This window comes from Pogoniulus pusillus, chromosome 41 (genome assembly GCF_015220805.1).
Source record: "Pogoniulus pusillus isolate bPogPus1 chromosome 41, bPogPus1.pri, whole genome shotgun sequence".
NCBI lineage: Eukaryota > Metazoa > Chordata > Aves > Piciformes > Lybiidae > Pogoniulus > Pogoniulus pusillus.
Genome location: NC_087304.1, coordinates 2,280,134 through 2,297,799, shown reverse-complemented (window position 1 = coordinate 2,297,799; position 17,666 = coordinate 2,280,134). Strand labels below are relative to the sequence as shown.

The 17,666-nt window shown below is 57.6% G+C and overlaps 1 protein-coding gene across 2 annotated transcripts in view; it reads right to left on the bottom strand.

Moving 5' to 3' along the window:
• Nucleotides 1-1,293: 1,293 nt before the first annotated feature.
• Nucleotides 1,294-17,666, bottom strand: part of UPF1 (UPF1 RNA helicase and ATPase) — a 31,052-nt gene continuing 14,679 nt past the window's right edge. For both annotated transcript variants that reach the window (XM_064175050.1, XM_064175051.1), the window contains exons 10-24: nt 16,658-16,817; nt 16,431-16,549; nt 16,009-16,173; nt 15,690-15,804; nt 15,388-15,531; nt 14,392-14,605; nt 13,048-13,165; nt 12,451-12,607; nt 11,386-11,528; nt 10,290-10,464; nt 10,116-10,197; nt 7,955-8,116; nt 7,576-7,793; nt 6,940-7,062; nt 1,294-3,984 (exon numbers count right to left, since the gene is read on the bottom strand). In XM_064175050.1, the coding sequence (XP_064031120.1) occupies nt 6,943-7,062; nt 7,576-7,793; nt 7,955-8,116; nt 10,116-10,197; nt 10,290-10,464; nt 11,386-11,528; nt 12,451-12,607; nt 13,048-13,165; nt 14,392-14,605; nt 15,388-15,531; nt 15,690-15,804; nt 16,009-16,173; nt 16,431-16,549; nt 16,658-16,817 (2,092 nt within the window). In that variant the 3' untranslated portion in view covers nt 1,294-3,984; nt 6,940-6,942. The remainder of the gene's footprint in view (nt 3,985-6,939; nt 7,063-7,575; nt 7,794-7,954; nt 8,117-10,115; nt 10,198-10,289; nt 10,465-11,385; nt 11,529-12,450; nt 12,608-13,047; nt 13,166-14,391; nt 14,606-15,387; nt 15,532-15,689; nt 15,805-16,008; nt 16,174-16,430; nt 16,550-16,657; nt 16,818-17,666) is intronic.

The following is a 17,666-nucleotide window of genomic DNA, read 5'->3' as shown; positions in this document are numbered from 1 at the left end:
ATGGTGACACCAGCAGGGGGTTGCTGCTTTCCTTCAGAGAGGCTGTGCCAGCCCGCAGCAGCAGCTCGAGGTGTAGAGCTGGACTGTGCCAGTCCCTGCCAAACACGCATCAGGGGCATGGTCCTGGGCTAGGGTCTATCACCAGCCCAGCCAGGTGAGGCTTCCCTGGCACCCTAACAGCTCTGGCTTTTCTTTTTTGGGGCACAGAGGAGGACTCTGAGCTGGACTTGACTTTTTTGGTCTCTCTCCCCCGTGTTGTTGCTGCTGTGCCCCTGCTGTGTTCTCCCAGGGCTGAAGAAGTGCCCAGGCTCAGCTGGGTCTCCTCTCTGCAGGGAGACACTGAAGGGTTGACCCCTGGAGGGTTCCTGTCCCCTCTGACAGCTTTAGCTGGAGCAGCTCCCAGTCCTTTGCCCTGTCCCAGTACTCCCAGCAGTGCTCCAGGGCAGGGCAGCTCAACAGGAGCTGAAAGCAGTTGGAGCACTTGAAGGCTTTGGGTAGGACTAAGGCAACCAGGAGCTCTTTCTGTCCCCTTTCAACAGAGCAGAAGCAGAACAAAACCTTGAGGTGCTGTGGGGTCTGGGCCTGTGCTGAGACAGCCCAAGGGGCTCAGCTCAAACACCTCACCTGCTTCTCCAGCACGATGGAGTGACCTGCCCACATCCACTGCCCTGTCGGCAGGAGCAGGGTAGCTACAGCTCCGACCAGGCATGGAGCCAGCCTTGGAGGAGCTGAACTCCATAAGCTGAACTTCAGGAGCCGAGTCTTGGAAGAGCTGAGCCCCAGGAGCTGAGTCTTGGAGAAGCTGAGCTCCAGGAGCTGAGCCCCAGGAGCTGAGCCTTGGAAGAGCTGAGCCCCAGGAGCTGAGTCTTGGAAGAGCTGAGCCCCAGGAGCTGAGTCTTGGAAGAGCTGAGCCCCAGGAGCTGAGCTTTGGAGGAGCTGAGCCCCAGGAGCTGAGTCTTGGAAGAGATGAGCCCCAGGAGCTGAGTCTTGGAGAAGCTGAGCCCCAGGAGCTGAGCCTTGGAGAAGCTGAGCCCCAGGAACAGGCCAAACCTTGCTGAGCTGTGCCCAGGCCAAAGCCATTTTCATCTTCCCAGGAAGCAGAAGATCTCCCAGACTGGATTGGGTCACCCCCTGTATGGGCACAGAGCCAGCCCCCTTTGAAGCAGAGAAGAGGAGCAGGGCAGTTGGGTTTCCCCCATCCCTGTGGACCCCCTCACCCCCCCCCACTTCCCCTTCCCCATTTTTGTACCAGTCTGTGTTGGGAGGAAAAAAAAAGTAGTAATAAAGCTGCAGTTTGTACAATCAGACTAAGCTTTAATGAAGGGTGCATGGTCACTGAACAGTGAGGGCCACCTCGAATGCAAGAGCTGGTTACTCAGGTTTTATTGATGACAAACAGGTTGAAAACAAAAACTTGGGAGACAACAACAAAAAAAAATGAAGAAAAACAAAACGATAGAAAGAACTAAATCAGAACAGAGTCAGCAGCCTGCTAGCACTGATGGCTTGGCGGGGGGGGGGGGGGGGGGGGGTGTTGGAACTCAAGGGGAACTGCTACAAAGGAAAAAGAAAAAGCCAGCAGGAAAAAGCAGAGGCCAAAGCAATTCCCAGCCCTGAAATCAAGGGGTGAAGGGAGCAGGGCGGGGGCACTCCTGGATTGCATTGCACAGAGGGTTACAGCTCAAACCTAGCAGCAGGAGGCGAAGCAGCTACCTAGGGAAGGGAAACAAAGGAAAAAAAGCCCTTCGGCAATGTTAATAAATTAAAGAGTCCCTCCGAGGAAGGAAGGTGGCCTGGCTCCATCCTTTCACATTTTAGAAGTCTAAACTCTGGAGGCTTGGTTGGTTTTGGTTGTTAAATGAGGACAGGATGGGGGTGGGGGGTAAAGGGGTTGGAGAAGGGGGGGGGCTGGGGAGGAGGATGTTCGTCTGTGGAAAAGAAGAAGGAAGTTGGAAGTTTCTCTTGCAGTTCTGAACCAAACTGGTGAACAGCTGCCAGCTACTCACGGTCTGGGGGGGGGGGGGTTGCTACAGCAGGGCTGCACCGAGGGGGAGATGCTCCTGGAACTACAGCAGAGACAAGGGAGGGTGACAGCAGAGCAAGGCTCTACAGAAGGGACAGGAATGGAAGGGCTGCCCCCAACCCCCCCCCGGTACAAAAAGTGGGGGTGCACATCGGTTAAGTACATTCATCTGAGAGGTATTTTGAGTTCCCCACCCCCCCCCAAAAAAAAAAAAAGAAGCCTAGAAACATTTGGAGCCCTTAAGAGTACAAAGCTGATTGGATCCCACCTTGCCATGCCCCCGGGAGCGACCCCGCTGCTGCTCGGTGCCAATGTTGGTGGTGGAGGGGGGGGGGGGTCTGAGGGATGGGGGCTGCAGGAATTCTCAGTTCTCTGCACTGCTCCTAGAAAGGTTTAGACAAAGAAAATGCTCCCAGAGGGCTGATTTCAGACGTGGGTACCACTCAAGAAACTGGATGGCTTCACTTCTGTGCTGCTCTCTCCCCTCTGACTCCCAGCCGGCAGCCACGGCACGGCCCCGTGCCCCACCACCTGCCACACAGCCTCCGGGTTTGGTTCTCCATGCCTGGCTCCTCCAGAAGAAGCCACACCAAAGCCTAACCCTCCTTAGCTCCAATCATCCCCAGCCACCAGAGGTCACCTTCCACCGCCTGCCTGCTTTTGTCCACGTTTCCAACCTGCTCCCATCCATCCAAGTCCTTCACACCCAGAATAATCCCCAGGTTCCCGGCGCGGCCGCCCCCCGGGGTACGCGAGCAGGGCACTGCCAGCATCTCCTCCTCCTCCTCCTGCGGGGGCCGAAGGGCACAGCAAACCCATCCCCTCCTCAAGCACAAAGTTCACCTGACAGCAAGGCTTTGTTTTCACAGAGTAGAGTCCAGACAGTAGCCAATTAAAGCGGACAGAAAACGCTTGGAAACCCTCCTCGAGCACGCAGGCTTCGGCTCTCTAACTGCTACCCCAGGGAGGAAGAAGAGGCTGATTGCTGCGACTGGAAATCACACTCAGAGTTCTCAAGGTCGGAGCTCGAATTGCAACTGGTTGTTTTTTTTTTTTCCTCTTTTTTTAAAGTTTTTTCTTTTTTTTTTCTTTTTTTTTTTTCCTTTTTCTTTTTTTTTTTTTTTCCTTTTTTTTTTTTGTGTGGGTTTTGGTTGTGGTTTTGGTTTTTTTTTTTTTGGTTGGTTTGTTGTTTTTTTTTTTAAGCTTCTCAGAACAAGGATCTCCCAGGTCCACCACTAAGAATTCAGAGACAAACTTGTATAAAAGAACAGAATCAATGCAGTGCTCCTTGGACAGAATCTCTTGAAAGCCACCTCGCCACCAAAGACCCCTTCAGGATGTGGGCGACACGATGACACTAGGATTTCAGAGCCAGTGTTGGACAACAAAACCTGCATCTCAGAGTTGAGCATCTGCTATGTCCTGCTGGATTTCTGCCGGGCTGGCTGTCACTTGGTCAGGAGCTCTCTCTCTCTTTTTCTCTCTCTCCTCTCTTTTTCTCTCTCAGATACTCTGCTTCTAAAGCGTGAACAGTCGCTGCTAAAATCGTACCCCTCGCAAAGGAGAACAACTCTGAGATGAGGGTTTTCCTCTCCCCATCTGCTCTGAAAAGCAATGCCCTGCTCGCACAGAGAAGTGTGGAATGAAGTGAAACCTGCTCAAGGCCCTTCTCTCGAGCGTGGCTGCCGGGGGAGCAGGGGCTCAGCTGAGCCCTGCAGCGCTCTCTCCTCGCCGGGCAGGCTCCTGGTCGCAGGGAGCTAGCAGTAGGCTCTCGCGCTCCTTTCCCTCTCCTCCTCTCTTCTCCTCTCGCTGGTTGGTGTCTCTCTCCTGTTGCTCTCACACAGTGGTGCTTCAGTTTTAGCAGTGGAAAACAGGTATCCGTTTTAGTTTAGTTTTTTTATTACCCAGAATAAAATGCTGATGAACTAAGCCCAGCACAAGCTTAGCTCCTCTTCCTCAACCTGCAAGCGAAACCGGGCCGTGAGGGACCCCGGAGCTGCCAGCCCCAGAGCCACCAACCACAGCCACAGAACCCAGAGATGCCAACTCCAGAGCCACCAACCCCACCCACAGAACCCAGATATGCCAACCCCACCCACAGCACCCAGAGCCGCCAACCCCACGGCCACAGAACCCAGAGCTGCCAACCCCAGAACCACCAACCCCACCCACAGCACCCAGAGATGCCAACCCCAGAGCCACCAACCACAGCCACAGAACCCAGAGATGCCAACTCCAGAGCCACCAACCCCACCCACAGAACCCAGATATGCCAACCCCACCCACAGCACCCAGAGCCACCAACCCCAGCCACAGAACCCAGAGCCAACAACCCCACCCACACCACCCAGAGCCACCAACCACAGCCACAGAACCCAGAGCCAACAACCCCACCCACAGTACCCAGAGCTGCCAACCCCACCCACAGAACCCAGAGCCACCAACCCCACGGCCACAGAACCCAGAGCTGCCAACCCCAGAGCCACCAACCCCACCCACAGCCACAGCACCCAGAGCTGCCAACTCCAGAGCCACCAACCACACCCACAGCACCCAGAGCCACCAACCCCACGGCCACAGAACCCAGAGCTGCCAACCCCAGAGCCACCAACCCCACCCACAGCCACAGAACCCAGAGCTGCCAACCCCAGAGCCACCAACCACACCCACAGAACCCAGAGCCACCAACCCCACTCACAGCATCCAGAGCTGCCAACCCCACGGCCACAGAACCCAGAGCCGCCAACCCCACCCACAGCACCCAGAGCCACCAACCCCACGGCCACAGAACCCAGAGCTGCCAGCCCCAGAGCCACCAACCCCACCCACAGAACCCAGAGATGCCAACCCCAGAGCCGCCAACCCCAGAGCCACCAACCCCACTCACAGCCACAGAACCCAGAGCCACCAACCCCATCCACCAGCAGGGCCATGGACCCCAGAGCCACCAACCCCATCCACCAGCAGGGCCACAGACACCCATTAGCCACCAATCCCAGCCACAGACTCCTGTAGCCACCAACTCCAGCCATCGGCAGGGCCACTGACCCCCATCCATCAACCCCACCCACTGACCCCCACAGCCACCAAGCCCACCCACTGGCACAGCCACAGACCCCAGAGCCACCAACCCCCATCCAAGCACCCCATCTACCAGCTCACTCACAGCCCCCACCCACAAGCTCAGCCATGAGCTCAACCATAATCCCCATCCATGACCCCCCATCCCCCAGGCTCAGGCACGAAGCCTCCATCCACGACCCCCCACCCATCAGCTCAGCCACAAACCCACCCAACCATGAACCCCCAACCCATAACCCCATCCATGAGTCCAACCATGAACCTGCCCAACCATGAACCCCTAATCCACAACCCCCAACCCATGACCCCATCCATGAGTCCAAACATAAACCCACCCAACCATGAACCCCCAATCCACAACCCCAACCCATGACCCCATCCATGAATCCAACCATGAACCTGCCCAACCATGAACCCCTAATCCACAACCCCCAACCCATGACCCCATCCATGAGTCCAAACATAAACCCACCCAACCATGAACCCCCAATCCACAACCCCAACCCATGACCCCATCCATGAATCCAACCATGAACCCACCCAACCATGAACCCCTAATCCACAACCCCCAACCCATGACCCCATCCATGAGTCCAAACATAAACCCACCCAACCATGAACCCCCAATCCACAACCCCAACCCATGACTCCATCCATGAATCCAACCATGAACCCACCCAACCATGAACTCCCAATCCACAACCCCCAACCCATGACCCCATCCATGAATCCAACCATGAACCCACCCAACCATGAACCCCCCAACCCATGACCCCATAATCCACAACCCCCAACCCATGATCCCCCATCCACGAGTTCAGCCACAACCCCACCCAGCCACAACCCCCACCCCTAGGTCAGCCACAAACCTCTATCCACAAACCCTCATCCAAGACCCCAACCACAAACCCCCATCCAAGACCCCAAGTCCATAAGCACAACTATGAACCCACATCCACAACCCCCAATCCATGAGCACAACCATGAACCCCATCTATGAGTTCAGCCACAACCCCAACCACAAACCCCTATCCAATACTCCAAATCCAGGAGCCCAACCATGAGTTCAGCCACAACCCCTGGACCCTCTCAACCATGAACCCACAACCCCCAATCCATGAGCCCCATCCACCAGCTCAGCCACGAACCTGCTTCCACGACTTCAGCCACAACCCCAACCACGAACCCACATCTGCAGCCCCCAATCCATGAGCACAACCATGAACCTCATCCACCAGCTCAGCCATGAACCTCATCCATGATTTCAGCCACAACCCCAACCACAAACCTCCATCCAAGACTCCAAACTCCATGAGCAAAACCCTGGACCCCCTCAACCACGAACCCACATCCACAACCCCCAATCCACGAGCACAACCATGAACCTCATCCATGATTTCAGCCACAACCCCAACCACAAACCTCCATCCAAGACTCCAAACTCCATGAGCAAAACCCTGGACCCCCTTAACCACGAACCCACATCCACAACCCCCAATCCACAAGCACAACCATGAACCTCATCCATGATTTCAGCCACAACCCCAACCACAAACCTCCATCCAAGATTCCAAACTCCATGAGCAAAACCCTGGACCCCCTCAACCACGAACCCACATCCACAACCCCCAATCCACGAGCACAACCATGAACCCCATCCACCAGCTCAGCCACGAACCTGCTTCCATGACTTCAGCCACAACCCCAACCTCGAACCCTCATCCATGAACCCCATCCAAGAGCCCAACCACCAACTTCTCCACACCCCCCCACCCACCCACCAGCTCAGCCAGCAAGCTCAAGAGGCAGCAGAGCAGCCCTGCTGCAGGCCTTACACTCTAATACTGTGACAGTCCCGTCACGCCACCGTGTTGATATGCACGTTCACCCTGGTAAGTAGAGTCCTGTGACAGTGCCACATCGATCTGGGACTTAAACTCATCACCAAGGTAACTGTCCTGCAAGTCAGAGCCTGTGTCAAGCCTCCAGCATCACCCAGCTCACAGAATAGCCCCTCCCAAACTGAAACCAACCCAGAACCTCTGGGGGTGTAACACCCCCCAGAGGCCCACCCAACTTCTGAGCTTCATGGTAACAGCCCCAGAGGCCCACCCAACTTCTGAGCTTCATGGCAACACCCCCAGAGGTCCACCCAACTTCTGAGCTTCATGGTAACAGCCCCAGAGGTCCAACTTCTGAGCTTCATGGTAACACCCCCAGAGGCCCACCCCACTTCTGAGCTTCATGGCAACACCCCCAGAGACCCACCCAACTTCTGAGCTTGATGGCAACACCCCCAGAGGCCCACCCAACTTCTGAGCTTCATGGTGACAGCCCCAGAGGTCCAACTTCTGAGCTTCATGGCAACACCCCCAGAGGTCCAACTTCTGAGCTTCATGGTAACACCCCCAGAGGCCCACCCAACTTCTGAGCTTCATGGCAACACCCCCAGAGGTCCACCCAGAGCTCACCTGGGATAATTCTGGTTGGGACAGCCCAGGCTGGCTCATCTGTGATGGTTGACTCATGGAGATATAACCTTGAGTCAGTGGACCCTGGGAGAAAGGCTGGGACACCACATCTTGGCTTGCTTGACTGTTTGGAAGGTTTGATTGGCTTGCTCCAGGAATCCCAAACCGATTCTTCTGGCGCCCACCACGTCCAGTCTTGCCTTTGGGTGCCCCACGGCCTGGGAAGGAAGTGTGGATGCCAACCAAGAGTGAGAGGAGAACACTTCAGGGGCAACACAACCTCGCAGGGGCAGAGAAGCGCAAAGGCAGAGCCTCGCTGCAGTGCTGCTGCTCCTGCTTCAAGAGCAGCAGGAAACCTTCCCCACACCTCAGCCCATACCTGCGGCTGGTCCGTTGGCCTGGCCGAAGTAGCCAGGTGGTGGCATGGGTGGCATCACCAGGTTGAAGGGGATGGGAATGTTCATGGCAGTGACGTGGCTGGGGCCGGCGCTGATCATCCCGATCTGGTCGTGGGTTTGGAAGTACATATTGGATGGACGGCCTGGGGGGGGAGGACAGCACAGGCACTGCAGGGCTGCTGGCGGCAGTGGGCAGCACCCCTGCAAAGCTGGGCGGCAGGAGGCACCGCACACCCCTGCGCTGCTGGGCGGCAGGAGGCACCGAACACCCCTGCGCTGCTGGGCGGCAGGAGGAGGCACCGCGCACCCCCGCGCCGCTGGGCGGCAGGAGGAGGCACCGCGCACCCCCGCGCCGCTGGGCGGCAGGAGGAGGCACCGCGCACCCCTGCGCCGCTGGGCGGCAGGGGGAGGCACCGCGCACCCCCGCGCTGCTGGGCGGCAGGAGGAGGCACCGCGCACCCCCGCGCTGCTGGGCGGCAGGAGGAGGCACCGCGCACCTCCGCGCCGCTGGGCGGCAGGAGGAGGCACCGCGCACCCCTGCGCTGCTAGGCGGCAGGAGGAGGCACCGCGCACCCCTGCGCTGCTGGGCGGCAGGAGGAGGCACCGCGCACCTCTGCGCTGCTGGGCGGCAGGAGGCACCGAGCACCCCTGCGCCGCTGGGCGGCAGGAGGAGGCACCGCGCACCTCTGCGCTGCTAGGCGGCAGGAGGCACCGAGCACCCCTGCGCCGCTGGGCGGCAGGAGGCACCGCGCACCCCTGCGCTGCTGGGCGGCAGGAGGAGGCACCGCGCACCCCTGCGCCGCTGGGCGGCAGGAGGCACCGCGCACCCCTGCGCTGCTGGGCGGCAGGAGGAGGCACCGCGCACCCCCGCGCTGCTGGGCGGCAGGAGGAGGCACCGCGCACCCCTGCGCTGCTGGGCGGCAGGAGGAGGCACCGCGCACCCCTGCGCTGCTGGGCGGCAGGAGGCACCGCGCACCCCTGCGCTGCTGGGCGGCAGGAGGAGGCACCGCGCACCTCCGCGCTGCTGGGCGGCAGGAGGAGGCACCGCGCACCTCTGCGCTGCTGGGCGGCAGGAGGAGGCACCGCGCACCCCTGCGCCGCTGGGCGGCAGGAGGAGGCACCGCGCACCCCCGCGCTGCTGGGCGGCAGGGGGAGGCACCGCGCACCCCCGCGCCGCTGGGCGGCAGGAGGAGGCACCGCGCACCCCTGCGCCGCTGGGCGGCAGGAGGAGGCACCGCGCACCCCTGCGCCGCTGGGCGGCAGGGGGAGGCACCGCGCACCCCTGCGCTGCTGGGTGGCAGGAGGAGGCACCACGCACCCCTGCAAAGCTGGGCCTCAGGAGGCACCGCGCACCTCTGCGCTGCTGGGCGGCAGGAGGAGGCACCGCGCACCCCTGCGCTGCTGGGCGGCAGGAGGAGGCACCGCGCACCCCTGCGCTGCTGGGCGGCCGGCAGGGGGCGGCACTGCGCACCCCTGCGCTGCTGGGCAGCTGCTGCAGCTCCTGCCTCTGTCCTCTAATAGTCAGTAGGGGAATTGGAGAGCAGCAGAAAGCAGAAGTAGCAGAGGCCAAGGCAGGCACATCACAAACAGGAGGCCTACGAAGGTGACCCAAGGGCTGCAGCACCTCTGCTGTGAGGCCTGGGAAGGAGTTGGGGCTGAAGCTTCCTTATCTCCAGACTGAACCTTAGAGCTGCCTGCCAGTACCTGAAGGGGGCTACAGGAGAGCTGGAGAGGGACTTTGCGCAAAGCCCTGAAGTGAGAGGGCAAAGGGTAATGGCTTCAGACTGGAAGAAGCTGAACTGAGATGGGACACGAAGAGGAAATTCTTCCCCAGGAGGGTGCTGAGACACTGGAACAGGCTGCCCAGAGAGGCTGAGGCTCCAAGCCTTCAGGTGTTCAAAGCCAGGTGGGATGAGGCCTTGAGCAACCTGGACTGATGGAGGTGTCCCTGCCCATGGCAGAGGGTTGGAGTTGGATGATTCCAACCCAACCCAGTCCACAATTCCATGATTCTTCAGTTTTTAAATGCCTCCTTGTCCTGCAGTTCAGAAGTGAAGTCTGCAGCAGGACCTCACAGGCCAAGGCCTGGCTGGGGCAGAGCAACCCAACCCACGAAGGTGCTGATGCTGATCCTCTGCTTACCTTGGCTGCTGCGGTCGTAGACAGAGCCTGGGATGATCGCCTCACGCGCGTCGTACATGGCAGTGGTCATGAAACGAGCACCCTGCAAGCGTGGGGAGGGGGCAGAGACAGCTCTGCATGAGCTGCAGAACCCTCCTGCCACCAGCACCCGAGAGGCAAGGGAGGGCCACTCACAGGGTTGATGGTGTTGACCAGCTTCCGGGGCTTGCTGAACTGCATGAGGCTCTCCCGCAGGTTGTTGAGGGGTCCCTCCACCAGCACCTTCTGCTCCTTGTAGTAGTTCAGCAGGTGGTTCCAGAGGGGCTGCTTGGACAGAGCCTTTGGGTTCCCAACGATGATGACTCCATACCTGCAGGGACAGCAGAGGAGAGGCCTTCAGCTTGGAGTGACACTAAAACCACAGCGAGTGCTGGAACAGCCTCCAGGTCCATGTCCTCTGCAGCAAACCTGCAGCTCAGGGTGGCAGCTGCAGGAGAAGCTGCTGCAAGTGTTTGCTGACAGCAGAGGATGACAACACCCTGGGGAAGGGGATTGCTGCAGCCACTTTCTCAATCTCCACAGGCTTCCTACCACAACCTGGCCAAACACGTTGGTGAACCCGACCCAGCACCACCACCCAGCACCCAAGGGCTGGAACCTTTGCAGAGACCAAGGCAACCAACCAAGTACTGATTCCACATCAGCCTTCCCTGCAGAAAAATGGCAGCAAGTGGCTGCTGGAAGGGATAAAGCAGTAGGTGAAGGGAAGAGTCCTGCCCTGCAAAGCAAGGGCAGAGACATGGTGGCTTCTACCACAGGAGTTGCTCTTTTCTGCCTACTAAGACGCCACAGGATGAGAGGAAATGGCCTCCAGTTGCCCCAGGGGAGGTTTAGGTTGAACATGAAACTTCTTTACTGGAAGAGTTGTCAAAGCCTGGAACAGGCTTCCCAGGAGGGTGGATGAATCCTCAACCCCTGGAGGTGTGTCAGAGCTGCAGAGATGTGGTGCTGAGGGCCAAGGTTCAGCACCAGACCTAGCAGAGAATGGTTGGACTGGATGCTCTGAGAGGCCTTTTCCACCCAAATCAATTCTCTGGTCCTACCAACTCCTGATGCCAAACAATGCCACCACTTAGGCTGAGACTGCTCCTGTCAGCTGCAGGGAACATGGAAGCCATTCCAGGCTCCAGTGAACCAGGGTGGGTCTGGGAATGGACCCACAAACCCAGAGCTGCTTTAGCAGATGGAGTGAGGGCTGCAGAAGAAGGGAGTGTGCCCAGCTGCCCTGTACCTCGCTCTGGTCAGGGCCACATTGAGCCTCCTGGGGTCGTTCAGGAAGCCAATCCCCTGGTGCTCGTTGGCCCTCACACAGGACAGGATGATGAAGTCCTTCTCCCGGCCCTGGAAGGCATCCACGCTTGCAATTTCCACTTCCTGGAAGAGAGGAACCCACGTCAATGACAGCAGCACAGTGCAAAACACCTCTGCTGCCACCAGGCAACCCACAAGACCTTGGCAGGGCACAGCAGCTGCCAGCAGCTGCCCCCAAAGTGTTATTTTTGTGATGAGAAATTCTTTGCTCACTCCACTGATCACTGAGAGCCTCCTCCCCCAGCAGAACAGAGAGTCTCAGTGAAGCACAGATTCCTGTTGTGTTCCCTGCTTTGTGGGTCTCAGGTTTCCCCCAAAACTGGCATCTCCACCAGGGAAAGCATCTTTCCTAGGAATGCTGCCAAAACCCCCCTGACCCTCCCAAAACCTGGGAGCAAGAGAGGTCCAAGTTAGCAGTGCTGCTCCCAGCTCCAAAGAAACCTCAACCAGAGGGGACAGATCATTCCTGGCAGAGAGTATTTCCACCAAGCCCTCCTGGAGTGAAAACACCAACCAGGTCCTTGGTGTTGCACAAGAGAGGAGATCAGACACACAACTGCCTTGTTGGTGGCAACAAGGTTTGTGTTTGGTAGAGGAGTTCCACATTCCCAACAAACACACAGCAGGACCATCAGGATTTATGGAGCTTGGCTTCCTGTGTGTCTCCTGGCAGGATGCTTTTAGCCAAGCCATAAACTGGCTGATGCATCTCTACAGCCAGGACCTATCCCTTCTGTGTCCCAGAGCATTGGAGCCCACTCCCAGAGACCTTCACAGGGCTCTTTCCTGTCTAACTGCTCCCCAGACACCAGCTGGCATTTGCTCCCTCCTAGACCTTTCTCCCAGGTCTATTTTAACCACGAACAACTGCCTGAAGAATAAACACAGACAGAGGCCTGAGGAGCCAGACTGAGAATGAAACTGCTGGGAAACTTCCCAGCATTTGCCTTTTCCACTTTCTCTGTGCCCAGGTTGCTCTCTGTACCTGGTAGAGTTTGGTGTGCAGGGAGCCGCTGAACTGCATGTACTGCACCAGGTAGGAGCGCTGCCCCTCGTAAGGGGTAATGATGCCAATTTGGTCTGGCTTGGCACCAGCCTTCAGCAGCTTGGTGGTGATCTTCTCCACGTTGGCAGCCTCAGTCCTAGCAAGAGAGATTGGCTCAGCTCAGGGGAATCAAGGCAGCAGCCTCACTCCTGCAGGGTAACGGCTCCAAGACACTGTGTGCAGGGCAAGCACCAACTGTACCCTGCTCAGGCACCCAGACTGTGCAGAGCTGCAGTTGGGTTGAACATTGCCCACCCCTGGCAAAAGTCTCAGAGGGAAGGTCTCAATGGCACAAATGGCATCACAGAGCTGCAGAGTGGATTGGGTTGGAAGGGACCTTAAGGATCATCCAGTTCCACCCCCCTGCCATGGGCAGGGATACCTCCCACTGTACCGAGTTGCTCCAGACTCCGTCCAGTCTGGCACTGCACCTCAGTCACTGTCCCCAGGGGATGTCACAGGGTTAAAAGACTCCTTTAATCTCCCTCACATTTGAGATACTTCACAGTGCTCTGTCCCCTCAGTGCTGAGCTTTACCTGTTTAGGTAGGAGGTGCCCGAGCTGGCAATTTCCTCCTGCCCCTGGGTGACGTAGAAGAACATAGGCTTGTCTGGCTGGGGCCACTGGAAGTCAAAGCCCTTCTTGACTCTGTCTGCTGCAGGAGGAGAACCAGCCCAAGTCAGAGCTGCTTCACTAGCAGGAACACTCAACAGAGCCCCACCATGGAGGGCTTGAAGGGCACCTCTGGAGATCACTCAACCCAACCCGTCCTGCTCCAGCAGAGCACCCACAGCAGCTTGCCCAGGAGCACAATGCCCAGGGCAGATTGGAAGCTCTGCACAGAGGGAAACTCCACAGCCTCTCTGGGCAGCCTGCTCCAGGCCTCCAGCACCCTCACACCAAAGAGATTTCTCCTCCTGTTCAGGTGGAACCTTCTGGCTTCCAGTGTGTGCCCTTTGCCCTGTCCTTGGGCACCACTGAGCAGAGTCTGGCCCCAGCCTCTTGCTCCCCAACAGGTCCCTTAGCTCTTGGTGAGCATTGCTCAAATCCCCTCTGGGGCTGCTCTTCTCCAGGCTCTCAGCCTTTGCTCCTCACAGAGCTGCTCCAGGCCACTCTGTTGGACTCCCTCCAGTACTTTCCAGTCTCTCTTGCACTGGGGAGCCCAGAACTGACCCCAGCTCTCCACCTGTGGCCTCCCAGGGGCACAGGGGTCCCATTGCTATTTTTCACATTGAAGCACCTCTCAGACTCCAAACTAAGAGCAGAAGCAATGCCCTGAGCAGGCACTGAAAATATCCACAGGTGAGAGAATCCTGCTGTCATTCCCCCTGACTGGCAAAGCAGGCACCCTGTGAATTATCTAGGGATCACAGCTTACAGGATATCAGGAGTTGGAAAGGACCCAAAGAGATCATTGAGACCAACCCCCCCTGCCAGAGCAGGACCACCCAATCTAGCTCAGGGCACACAGCAACACATCCAGAGAGGCTTGGAAAGGCTCCAGAGAAGGAGACTCCACAACCTCTCTAGGGAGCCTGTTCCAGTGCTCTGGGACCCTTCCAGTCAAGAAGTTCCCCCTTGTGTTGAGCTGGAACCTCCTGTGCTGCAGCTACCACGCATTGCTCCTTGTCCTGTCCCAGGGAGCAGTGAGCAGAACCTGTCCCCTCCCTCCTGACCCCCCAGCCCTCAGATATTAATTATTAGTCTGGAGAAGAGAAGACTGAGAGTGGATTAAATCAATATTCAATCCCCTTTCAGTCTTCTCTTCTCCAGACTAAGCAGCCCCAGGGCCCTCAGCCTTTCATAAGGCAGTGCTCCAGTCCCCTCATCATCCTCAGAGCCCTCTGCTGGACTCTATCCAGCAGGTCCCTGTCCCTCTACCTGCGGTGACGCCGTTCTGCAGCGAGCCCTCGTAGAAGATGTTGGAGGGGAAGGCGCTGAGCGCAGGGTGCATGCGGTACTGCACCTGCAGGCGGATGGGGCGGATGCCCAGCACCACCAGCCGCTCGAACAGCGACTGCGACAGCCCTGCCTTGGCAGCCTTCTTGCACATCACCACTGGGCCCAGCTGGCAGTGGTCACCCACCAGAATCAGCTGTGGAAGAGGAAGGGTTGACAGCTAAGTGTTTATCTCCTGGAAGTCAGCCCAGAGCTACAAGCAGCAGTGAGAGCTGGCTCGGAAGTGTCTCAGGAACTAATTCCAGCATGGCAAGGGTAGGAAGTGACCTCTGGAGCTCATCCAGTTCAACCCCTCTGCTCCAGCAAGGCACCCACAGCAGCTTGCCCAGAACCACAATGGCCAGGGGGGGTTGAAAGTTCAGCAGAGGAGGCAGCTCCACGACCTCTCTAGGCAGCCTGCTCCAGGCCTCCAGCACCCTGACACCAAACAAGTTTCTCATCTTGCTCAGATGGCACCTCCTGGCTTCCAGTTTGTGCCCACTGCCCCCTGTCACAGTGACACATTGTCAGGGGCTGGAAGTGACCTCAAAAGACCATCTAGTCCAAACCCCCCCCATCAGAGCAGGATCAACCAGTGGGTCTGGTTGTCAGGGCACTGGGCAGAGTCTGGCCCCTTCTAATCAGTCTGACTTCCACTAAACTTTGGATCTAATCTAAGGCTTACAAACCTTTATGCCAAGTCCCTTTTCAGCTGATCAAATGAACTCCTATACCCTCTCCAGACTGTTCCAACAGGACCAACACACTCCAGGCAAAATTATTCCATGGAACCAGAAAACTAACAGCAAACAACTTCCCTGAGAGCTACGGTGCGGAAAGGCCTCCCTCAGGAGGAAAGGATTCGGTATCCCCACGAGTCTGTGCCCAGGGAATAGTGCTGCTTGGTGCTGCTGTTTCTGCTGCCACACTGTGCCCTACCTGCTTGGCTCCCAGCACGACTGGCACCATGCACTCTGGCTCGGTGGCCTGGGTGCTCTCGTCGATCAGGATGGAGCGGAACTGCATCTTGGCGAGCCTTGGGTCCCCAGCTCCCACGCACGTGCAGCAGATCACATCTGCGTTCTGAGACAGCAACCAGCCCACAGTTAGTCACACAGGGCAGCAGCAGAGCGTTCAGAACCCCTCCAGGAGCCTCCCCTGATCTCAGCTACACGCTGAGCTCCCCCAGCCAAGCCTCAGGTGGGAGCAGGTGAGTGCTGGAGCTGTGGGACCTCCCTCACCATGAGCAGCTCTCGCTCTGCTGTTCTCTTCAGCGCACGGTAGCGTTTCTCGTCAGCAGACGACAGCTCTCCAGTCTCATCCTTCAGCTGCTGCAGCTTCTGAAGCTCTGGCATGCTGCAAAAACCAGCAGGAATCCTTGTTCATGGCCTAGTGAACGACTTGGCAGGATGAGAGGGGAACTCCTTTGCACAGCTAAGCGACTCGAGTGCAGCACCAGGAGTTACCAAGCAAACGCAGGCTGTCAGCACCACGCAGCTCGTTGCTTGGGGTGAAACTGGGGTGGGTTTGGCTCCCCTGCCCCCCTCCAGCATTGCTCACCTGTCCATGTTCCTGATCTGGTTGTGCAGTGCCAGGAAGGACACAGGAGAGTCGATTGCCTCCCTGCTCTTGGCGCACAGCCGAACCACCTTCAGGCCGGTCTGATGGATCTTCTCCGTCAGCTGATCCACAGCTATGTTACTGGGAGCGCAGACCAGGACAGGCCTGGACAAGGATGAGGCAGCACCAGGTCAGGGCCCAACAAGCTGTAAACTTTTCCTAATAGACTTCTAATGCACTCCTGTGTCACAGCACAGCCCCCCCAGGAACATGGCTGGAAGAAGAGCACCCAGAAAGAAGCCCTCCCAGAGGAAGGGACTTCCAGAAGCCCTTTAATGCAGACCTTCCTCTCTCAAAGCAGATTGATTCTCTGACCACGAGCTGTGCCCCTCACCCAGAGATGCCAGGAGAACAGCTCTTACCCATTGCCCTGTCTGGCCAGGTGATAGACAATGGTGGCTGATGTCACTGTCTTGCCAGTGCCAGGAGGCCCCTGGATGAGGCTGAGGGGACGCTGCAGCACAGTCTTCACGGCATACACCTGGGCACATGGGAGGGATTGCTGCTGGTTAGCATTCGGCATGGGAAGCTAAAGCTGTCCAACCTCTGCTCACAAATCCTTTGTCCTGTTCTTTGGGGATGAGGTTACCTGAGAGTGGTTGAGATCAGGCAGTCCTTGTGCTGTAAAGCGCTTTGGCAGCTGGCATTTGATGATGACATCTTCCACCTCGTGACCCAGCAGCTTGTGATAGATGTACCCAGACACTGAGGTCTCATCCACAGCAAAGGTTTTTAAAGCACTCTGCATCCTGACAGGAAGGAAGGACAGGAAATAAAAGGATCAGGATGACCTCAGATAGGACTCTCCACGAGTGGCCTACACAATGAATCCAACATCAGGCACAAATCAAAACCCATCTTGGGAAAGGAGAACCTCCAACACTAACAGAGGAGACACAAACCAGGCTGAGAACACACAACACGGGGCTGGGGTTTCCCCAGAGGACTACTGCAGCATTGTGAGCAGAAACATCTGCAGAGAAGCAGCAGCCTTTGACAGGAGCTGCAGTGGCAAGGCCAGGTGCAGGATCTGCAGGAACACAGCTCAGAGGTGTCTGAAGCCTGCTGACCCCCACCTCAAATCCCTTGGAATCTCAACTGCTTAAAGCAATTCAAAGTTTAGCAATGCTGACTATGGAGCAAAGCTGGAGGTGGGGAGAGTCAGGCTGGAGGTGAGGAGGAAGTTCTTTAGCATGAGAGTAGTGAGAGCCTGGCAGGGGTTACCCAGGGAGGTGGTTGAGGCCCCACGGCTGGAGGTGTTTAAGGCCAGGCTGGACAAGGCTGTGGGCAGCCAGCTCTAGGGTAGGGTGTCCCTGGGCATGGCAGAGGGGTTGGAACTGCCTGATCCTTGTGGTCCCTTCCAACCCTGACTGATTCTATGAAACCCAGGATGGAGCAGGTGCTGAGGAAGCTCAGCTCCCATCCTTCTGCCTGGACTAGCTCTTCCAGCAGCTGCTTGGATGTGAATGGTTTTACACCCAGCTACTGCTAGACAGGAGGCAAAACTTGCCCATTGGCATGTCCAACACTTCAGACATGGGGCACACTGAGGCTGGTGGCACTCAGATTTCCAGCACAAGCCTGGCCTGTTGCTGTGT